The sequence below is a fragment of the Calidris pugnax genome, unplaced genomic scaffold, assembly GCF_001431845.1.
Source record: "Calidris pugnax isolate Ruff unplaced genomic scaffold, ASM143184v1 scaffold208, whole genome shotgun sequence".
NCBI classification, from domain to species: domain Eukaryota; kingdom Metazoa; phylum Chordata; class Aves; order Charadriiformes; family Scolopacidae; genus Calidris; species Calidris pugnax.
This window is the reverse complement of record NW_015090967.1, coordinates 1,350,845-1,360,979: the sequence shown is the minus strand read 5'-3', so window position 1 is coordinate 1,360,979 and position 10,135 is coordinate 1,350,845. Positions and strand designations below refer to the sequence as shown.

At 40.6% G+C, this 10,135-nt stretch overlaps 1 protein-coding gene across 1 annotated transcript in view; it reads right to left on the bottom strand.

Annotated features, from left to right (window-relative positions):
- SH3GL2 (SH3-domain GRB2-like 2) overlaps positions 1-2,396 on the bottom strand; it is a 22,261-nt gene extending 19,865 nt beyond the window's left edge. Inside the window, exon 1 of the mRNA XM_014952612.1 lies at positions 2,328-2,396. Coding sequence (XP_014808098.1) covers positions 2,328-2,336 — 9 coding nt within the window. The 5' untranslated portion in view covers positions 2,337-2,396. The remainder of the gene's footprint in view (positions 1-2,327) is intronic.
- Positions 2,397-10,135: the final 7,739 nt, after the last annotated feature.

The window sequence follows — 10,135 nt, the reverse complement described above, 5'->3', positions numbered from 1 at the left end:
TTCAAGACCCGCCTGGATGCAGTCCTGAGTAACATGCTCTAGCTCTAGGCAATCCTGCTTCAGCAGGGGAGTTGGACTAGATGATCTCTATGGTCCCTTCCAACTCTAGAAATTCAGTGAAATTCAGTGAAATTCAGTGAAAATGGGCTGTCTACCTCTTTCAGAGAGAGAGGTCTGGTAAAACTGGAGTAAGGAAGACTGGGTATCAATCAGTTTCCATTTTCAAGAAACCTATCAGCATGTATGCACTCATCATTTATTTCCCCTTGCCAAGTCCACAAAGAATTACTTAATATTCAGGAATTTAAAATACTTAGAACTGAACAGCATTAATTTCTTCTACTGGAATAGGAATTCTTGCTTTCTTAAGAAGCTCTCCACATCACATCAGCTTTGCATATAGCAAAGTGTACACCTACTCCCCTTCTCAGAATCAGGCCTCAAAGAAAAGACTGCTGCTTCGGCAGATTTGGGGATCCCTGTAACTTGTCCTGTACTCTGCATCTAAGAAGACACATTGCATTTCTCTGCAGGGTAGCTTGTGTCTCACAGAGTGAACTCCCTTACCAAAATGGCAAGTTCCTATTTTAAAAAAGAACACCTGAGATAGGTCGGTTGCAGCATGCTGTGATTGACATCTTTCCTGTTTCCTGTTGCCACTGCCATCTGCCAGGTCTTGCTCTGTGCTTTACACAAAGAAGCAGAAGTCGTCTGCCAGCCCTGGGTGAATAAGTAGCTGAACTGCCTGTTTGCATATAGCAAAGTGTACACCTACTCCCCTTCTCAGAATCAGGCCTCAAAGAAAAGACTGCTGCTTCGGCAGATTTGGGGATCCCTGTAACTTGTCCTGTACTCTGCATCTAAGAAGACACATTGCATTTCTCTGCAGGGTAGCTTGTGTCTCACAGAGTGAACTCCCTTACCAAAATGGCAAGTTCCTATTTTAAAAAAGAACACCTGAGATAGGTCGGTTGCAGCATGCTGTGATTGACATCTTTCCTGTTTCCTGTTGCCACTGCCATCTGCCAGGTCTTGCTCTGTGCTTTACACAAAGAAGCAGAAGAAGGACTGCCTGGCTGGGTGAATAAGTAGCTGAACTGCCTGGTAGGGAGCCCAGAACTGGCTGGAAGGCTGCAGAGAGAGTGGGGGCGAGGGAACAGAAGGCCAGGGATAGGCAGAAGGAGCATGTCCACTGCCTGCAGAAAAGCTGGCAAGGGCCATGGGGCCAGGCGGGGAGCACAGAGGCAACCAATGAGTTTACTCCGTTCTCTTTTCAACTCTCAGAGCTCTTACCTCCTAGGCTGCCAATCCATGCCGCCCACGAGCACATGGGATTCACCCCTGGCGGTTGCAATGTCCTATTTTCCACTCTAAATCTTGCACCAGTTTTCTGAATCTTCGTTAACAACCTGCCAGTTTTGACAGCAATGCCTATACTTGTGGCACATTCAAAGGGAAGCTGGAGGAAAGGGGAGAAACCAACTCTGCAGTACTTTTTCTCTAAGAAGTAGAAAGGATACGCCCTTCTCCTTTAGTTTACACCCAAGGTTTTTTCTCTATCTCACCATGGAAATGTACAGATAAATAGCTTCTGTTTCTCTTGATCAGAGTGATATATCAGATACATACCCTGCAAATCACCTAGCAGTAGCTTGTGTTACAAGATTTGATAGTACCTTTCAAAGTTGAAGCTGGAAAAAACAACCTGTCCCTACCGATCGTTGCAACTGAAATATTATCAGTGCCACACACAGCTGTGGGTTGATTTTTTTGCCTTCTTTTTTTCCCTCCATAGAAACACTCAGTGCTCCCTCTTCCAGGCTCACCAAGTAGTCTGTAGGGGGGGGGGTTAGCCCCATCTACCCAAGGCACTCTGCCAGTGGAGGTTGCCTAACAGGATCTCTGAACCTATAAATGAATATCCTAGTGCCACTGTCAACCCCCTTCAGCCGTCAGCTCTTGCTACTCTTGATTGATGGTCAAGGAGATGAGAACTACAAGCACCTTTTGCCATTGAACTTACCATCTTGTAGATGGACTCTCTGTTTTCAGAGATCCTCTACAATGGTTTAACTGAAAGTAATTTGTAGCTGACATCGGCCTCAATCTCTGAATGAAATACTGGCAATATAAAGAGTGCCATTTATTATGTATGTCTTGGTTAGAAAACAAAAAGAAATGTAAAGTGGAAAGCTCAGTCCTGCTGTCTAAAAGTTAAGTCTTCCAAAATTATTCAAGTGATTCAGGGACAAAAGCTTTGAAATTCCTGTCCTAGAAAGTAAAAATGAATGGTAATAATGAATAAACACATTAGTATGTAGACTTACCCTTTCCATTTCTTTGAAGTCATCATCTAGCTTGGTTCCTTCTGCACCTCCTACTTTTTCACTCACTTTCTGCAGTTAAAAAAAAAAGAACAACAACAGATTCAGCTATAACTGAAAAATCTAGCCACTGTTTTCATGGGGAAATGTTGTTGGTTTTTTTTTACTGTAAGTTGGTACAACAGTCAGTCATATTATTCTTTCTGAAAAGCTTATTTCAAACACATTTTAAGTTAAGTTAAACAATCAGAAAATAACTTATTACTGCTAAAGTCCCAGAGACGCAATCTTCTGCTGGTGTCAGAAGTACATACCATCATGTCTTTGCAAGATCACACCTCCATTTCTCTGTTGAATGAATGTCTGTATCTTGGAACTTATCAAGCAATTAATCAACAATGACAGATCTGTGTTCAGCAGACAGAAATGTCCATGGTCATGTGTGCTGATGAAAAAGGAGATGACTTGATAGAACGAATTGGGGAATGAATCAAGGCACTAAAAAGATGAAAAGTGGCCCCAGAAGCTTTGTCCAGTGTGTATCAATGCAACAGCAAGGGTAATAATCTTGCCTAAGCACAGAATGAAAAGAAGCTTCCAAGGCTTGGCCCTAGCCATCCACCAGGTAACAGGAACCTATGCCTGAGAACTCTCAGAAACATACTAACTCAACCCACATCCAGGCCTTCACCATTAAAAATCAAGTTTGTAAATAAAAGTGACAGATAGATACAAAAACCCCTACATTCACTTCATGCAAGAGCTTGAGGTTCACATGAGTTTTATATAAAATACTCAGTCGACAGATCCATTAGAAAGGCGACTTGGGTGTCATGTCCTTAGCAAAAACTCTGCTTAGCTTGAAAACTAATTGGAAAATTATTTTGTGCTACCATTTCATTTCCCTTATTCAGTGGAACATACTGAACTGAGTTTCCCTTTACTGTCAGTAAAAGTAACTAACAGATTTGGATGGCAACTGCTACGCAGTACCATTCAAAATGGATTTTAGCAACTGCATTGTCGGGCACAAAGTTTTTTAGTGGTGAAATTCCACAATTAAGTCAGATGCATATGATCCAGTGAATATACCTATCTTTCACTGGGCTGGTATTTGTCATAAGAAATTCATCAGACATATGACTTTCTGTTTTCAATCCATTTTTAACTCTTTATACTGAAGTTAATTTTACAAACTTCCCTAGGTGCCTCTGAATCATATTTAGAGTGTTTTAACTACGTGTAAGTACTGATTTCAGTAAAGTGACTCCTGCAATAAACAAGGAGAAATGAAAGAAAAATGGCACTTTTTTTGCTCTTGGTTTCAACCACTGTGTTAGCTCTTCTATAGCTTTCTTTTAGTATAAAGAGAAGGAAGACCCACAGTCAATCACTCACATGCCATTAATAAAAACCAGACATTTGATTAATTTCAAATCACGCCAGTTCAATCCAACAAAGCTGCAAGTGCAGCATGGCCAAGCACTTGCTAATGCAAACTATAATTTTCTGTGCAATAGGAAATGGCTATTAGCTCTTGTTTGTTTTCTGTCAGCTCCTTGCAAATTAGTACCCAAAGTGGTGCATTAATGAGATATCAATATTATGAAACATCCTGAAAAAAACAAAGAACTTCGCTTATCCCTTCTTTCCTAAACAAAAGAGATGTGCAAATCCATGCAGACACTCTTGTTCTTGTGGTCTGTATCACTGAACTTGGGCTTTACAGAGATTAGTGAAGTGCCACAAAAAATCATAGATTTCAAACTCAGTGCCCTTAGGAAGAATTCTGCACTGGACAAGGCATAGATTCCATGTCCTAAAAGGTGCTATTCATTTGCAGTTTCTGTGAATAATGGTAACAAAGGAAGTATAAAAGACCAGAAGCTTTCTTCACCGATCTGTAAATTAATCTTCTGTGAAGGGACCTCCTACTGCAGATGATGTAGCTAAATCTGCACTGGAGCTTTCTACCATGAGGATTTCAGGTTCTTGAAAACATGAGTATGCAAATATGCTAGTACTTAAATATTCAAAACATTTTTGAATAACTGAAGTTCAACTCTAAGGATACAAAGTACCCAAAGATAATTAATGTTCTAGCCCTTTTTAGGTGTAGCTTTACTTTTCATCACTTGGAGATATTTTCATAGTTGATGATTTGCAAAGATATGACTTAGCATCCCTACAGGTGCCCTAAAGATCCCATCTCACATCTACAAAGCACAGCAATTGTTCCTTCCCTTCATATTCATCATTATTCTAGCTGAGGAATGTATGACACTTTTAATAGTGCAGCTGCTGGAGTGGTCACTTCTAAGTCAAAAAGGCAGCTCATCCCCCTTTTCTAAACATGCTTTCCATTTTTGGTCACTTTATCAATTCACCATCACAAGTCAATTATTTAAGGTGACTAACAAAACTATGTACAAAGCAGAAAGCTAATTTGTAAAGCTCTGGGTCAAGTACTGTTACAGACAACACAGGTAAGCAACAACCTCCTGTCTTCAGCTCTTCTGGAGCTGGGTGACTCTTCTTTCAGGTTAGTTACACCATAGGCCAAGGAAGGACCTTCACCTCCATTATCCAGATGAAAAGCACTGACAGACCACAGGAAAAGAGCAGCTGAACCAAAATCCCACTTGAAAATTTAAATACTGTTGGTTTTTTTTCTTGAAAGCCACAGCCACTTTGCAGAGATGAGAACTCAAATTAAGGATTTAAATTTAAGAAAAAAATATTAAACTGAAATACTAAATGTTTTAAAAGTTCTTGGGGAAAGGGGGAAATTACTCAGAAGAGTAGATTTTGTAAGGCTGTAATCTAAAGAGGTCAGGCAGGAGCAGTGGGCCTGAGAAAGTCAGCCTAAGCATTTGAAACATAGCCCACATCTATGTCATCACTGTACTGACTAAATTTAGAGATATTCTCCAGCCTGTTTATATCCATCCTCCAAATCAACTGTTAAAGCATTTCATTAAGGCTACTGCTCCATCATTCTCCAAGACTGTCAAATTTGATTATCATAGGTCATGAAGCTATGCCAGCTTACATCAGCTGAGGATCTGCTCTCATGCTAAAGATTCAGAAGCAGTCGGAAACATCGCCAGCCAAAAGCTGCAGTTAGCCAGAAAACATAAATCTCTTTTGCCATGTCATTTGAGTTGAGGTTTCAATGTTTTGGGTTCTTGCTTTACAATAGAATGAAAATTAGACCCTTTACGTTATCTCTAAAAATGGTAATACTACATCTCCTCCTAGTCCAGCCTTAGTTATGGAGCTATTTGTTCTGTTTTTCATATAGTTGTGCAATTCACCTTTTTTTTTTTTTTGTATTATTGTGTCATGATGCAGCATGTTGCACTGGACAAAAAAGTGCTTACGCAGTCAGTATGAACATACTGAAAATTCCATCTGCCTCTCACAGAATACACTGATGATCACTTGTACAATATCCTGTACAGCAGTCCTCTTAACTAATGACAACATGAATCTGATGCTGTGACCTCTTACTACGCACAAGATATTAATGTAAATCAAATGTGCATTAGATAGCTATGCATTAAGAATTATGTTCTTCAGTACTACATTGTACTAGAGTCCCTTCTGAACAATTCACAGTTCTAACAACTGCTACCAGAAAGCCTTGCACAGTAGGATAATGCCACTACCCAAACTTGAAAATGCAGCAAGATTAGCATTAAACTACAACAGCAGTCACCTGAGTCTGCAGCTCTATTAATTTCATGAAATACTACTTTGGCAGGATGTATAGAAGGCAGCTTTGCTTCTATACAGGGGTAGAGTATCAGCTTTGAATAGATTATCACCACCATACAGCGCCTTTGGTCATGATGCAAATTGAGTGCTTTGTTTGCAAAGCAGTCACACCACAAGACCAACAAAATAGCAGTCTCTTTATGGCATGCATTCATAGCTCCAAATACGCAGCACAGCAATATTTTTACTCAAAGCACACAGCAACCTCTGATGTACTTCTTTATACCTTTTGTCATTATCACCATCCTGGACTGGTCTTCCCATTAGGATATTTTGGAGATCGTCCTTCCCAATGAACTACGACATAGTTCAGTTTCCAGGCATAACTTCCCTACCCCTAAAAGGAAGGCTGCTGACACTACAGTCCTATCAAAGTGCCACATGGGGTGGTAGGAACAAAAATTTTATTAGTATGAAAGCTGCAGGAAACAGTAATGAATGGAGCTTACAAATTCATGATGGAGAAAAATAGCATTCTATGTAGTTCATGCTTGCTAAATGCAAGTCACCCTGTTGATTTCTCATTCCTGATTGCTTAGTATGTTCCACAGGTTTCTGTAGTTATTCCTTGCAGTTTTACCTTTTTTGACTTTTGCTTGTCACTGTAATGGTTTGAGTTTTGGAAGGACACTGACAGAACTATCTTCAGGTTTGTGAAAGATTTTCAAACAGTTTCTAAAATGCTGTGATGCTTTGTTAGCTTTTCAAACACAAGGAAGACATAGCTGACTTGCAAAACAAAGTAGTGAGAAATACACATTTTAATGAGAAGTCTGTCATTTTAATGGGAAGAAGTCTGTGTACACATGGTGAAGGTTTGCCAACACTGTAGGCTTTTCAGAAGGAGAAAATGTTTGAAAAAGAACATTTATAAAAAGCACAGTCTCTAATCAAGATTTTTTTCACTGTACTCTCTCTGCCACTTCACATGCTAGAGTAAGACAAACTGCCACTTGCAGACTAATTTTTCTGTCTGTCTGATCTTGCACACTTTGGCGTCTACAGTATCAGAATTCGTTACCACAGAAACCACGTAACATCTGCAATTCAGATTTATGGTCATGGCCCCGGTTCTCTGCAGATAATGAAGCATACTTCCTTATGGCAATTCACAGTCTCAGCAGCAACAGTAAGCAAGAGAAGAGATTTTCTGCTGATGTCAGATAAATCTGAATAGGGATGAAAATCTTATGTAAATTAGCTCTATTTTGGACTTCTCCTCCTTCTCCAATTGACATCAGAATATAAAAGAAAAGAAGGGCCTTTTCCAGATTAATTTGGAGATACATTATCTTCAGAAACATTAAGAAGCTTTGGAAAACATCAGTGTTGGTTCACAGTAGTTCATCCAGTACTGGAAATTAACGTCTGATTTCAGCTGAGGTAAAGTGATCTTGCTCAAGCTTTTCCAGAACAGCCATATAGATGAGGTAAGTCCCAATTTACAAGCCAAATGATCCAATATCCTTAGTCTTGGAAAGTTTCAGAAAACCCAACAGATGTGACAAATCTCACCAGAAGCCAGACGTGTCTGATTAGCTTTACACTTAGGTTGCATTCATTCATTAAAGAAACTGAACAAAACCCACACTTCCATAACAGAAGACAGGAAAGTTTTACACCTTCTCCCTTGCATTTAAAATTATTTAAATTTTATTCTGTTTTTCTTTTGCTTTGTAAACACCTTGAGCAAGATAGAGATTGTCAATAGGACACGACATGAGTATGTAGAACAAGACACTTCAGTGGCGGCTGTAATAAATTTCTCTTCTTCAGCTGGAATGGCTACAAGGGCAACCCACAATGCCAGCTAGAGCTTATCAACAGAAGATCCTCTCCTTGCAGAACTGAGGTGGACAGTGACTCCACTGCTACTGCAGAAATTCTAAGGGGTCATGAAGACAGTGTGAAAGGGAAAAGGGAAAAAATGAGAGATCCAAGAATCTCCAGGTTCATTGTTTATCTCCTGTTTGCACTGAGACTTTATGCCATTGAAGCTTTGCATTCTCCTTGGCAAAGTCAAGAAATACACTCGCCTACCACACAGGAAAGTTGTGAGCACTAATTTGCACCTGCTACTGCATGCCATTAGGAGCATATCTGACAGAAATGTTCGTGATGTAGTTAAGGTAAGCATCTGCCAGAGAAGTCTCAAATTATCTTTTCCTTTTCCCTTATGTCACTCAGCAGACCATTTAATCAGAAAATAATATTCTCCCTCCCCTGACAGCACTGACATCACTTTCTTCCTGCTAGAAATCTTTGTTTGCTGGCCACCATAACACCACACCAGCCGCAGCCTGGGTAGGTCTATTCTTCCTTAAAAGTTCCCTTGACTCTGCTGTTTAATCAGCATGTCAACAATGAAGTACTCTATTCAAAGATCAGGAAGTGAACTGTATTTTGGAAACTCAAGAAGAAAAGGGAAGGCTATGACTGATCTCTGAAAGGCTTGCCTTCATCCCTCACAAAGCATCTTCTAAGTACCCTTTAAATATATATACAATAGATTGGTCTTGCTAGTCCTCACAGCTGCTAGTAGTAGGGCTTATAACCCTGTTAAAAGCTCCACTAACAGTCTGAAGGCAGGTCAGAAAGCCAGGGAAACTGGCTATAGATGTGACACGCATAAGACACAGGAACTGGCAATGCTAAAGCCAAACCATCGCTAAAGCTTGTCAAGACATGAAGGAAATTCTTTGTGGGATAGGATCTCTAGTAACACCAGTGATAGTGTGGAGCAAAAGCAAAATAGCTCAGTGGAACCATTTACTCCCCAAGAAGGATGAAAGTAGATAGGATCCCAACCTCCAGCTTTGCTGCAGTGTAAGAAATACACATTGTGAACCTGCCCTGTATTCTTACTGTCCTCATTTACAGGACATCCCTAGTTTTCCTTTTTTTTTCGATTTTTCAGCTAAAGCTGTCTAAGGGGAGGGAAAATGGTGTTTGGATCAATCCTTTCTTCAATCAATCCGATTTAGCATTTTGCTTTCTGACTGCTAGCAAGGACCACACTGCAGAATTCCTGCAACTCCAGCATCACAGAGGGAGTCATTCACATTTTAGCAATAGCACACAATATGAAAGTGTGCCGCAAGCTTCTGCACTGACAGGAGTTACTGCAGAGCCTCTGCTGCAATGGCACTGCATCACATTGGAGGCTGTCCACTGGTAAGTGAAATAAAGCAGGGTGAGAGCAGGGGAAGAACTGCTGAGGAAGTACTGGTGTGATAGTGCCCTGCGCTGCGTCTCTGTATGGAAAGTCCCTGCATAGGGGCACTTATCATGGGGGAAGTTAATACCCTAGGGCAGACAAAAATTTCTACCAGTATTATGCTTTCCAGTGACAGTGGTGTGCTGAGAGCTGAGACGCTGCAGTGCACCCACAATAACCAAAAGAATCCACTTCATGTATTTAAACTTATTACTGAAATTTTGCATGTTTACCAAACACGCTCTTTTAGGAGGCTGGTTCTCTGCAAAGTTTAAGTTCAGCCAGAAAGCTGGTCACAACCCCAGCACCTTTGCAGTTTAGAGTGGCCTCAGGAGCTGGCAAAGAGAAGCTGGCAAAAGCTCAAAAGCTGCCAGAGAGCTGAGGACAGTCAGAACACTGTGTGCTTTTTTAACACTGTGTCCTCAGCAGGCCACCAGTATGAGAAACAGAGAAGAAATTGGCATTAAAAAGGTGGCTGTATTAGCTAGAAGTTGTGCCTATCTCTGCTCTTTTTTTTTGCGGTACAGAAAAGGAGCAGAGAATCTATTCCCATAAGTTACCTATTCCCAAATGTATTTCTGCTTCTGATGACAACAGTACCATGACCCTTCAGGTCCCTTCAGTGGACCTGTACACAATAAAATGCTCGCAAGTTTTTCACTCCTGTGCAAAGGCATCTGGATTCAGACCCACCATCCTTACGAATTCTCCACACAGCAGTACTGGAAGCCCTACCCTACACTGCACTGCCACAGAGAAATCTGTGCTCTATTCCTCAGAATGCCAAAAAATTTGGTAGCTGCCTGAGCCTTTC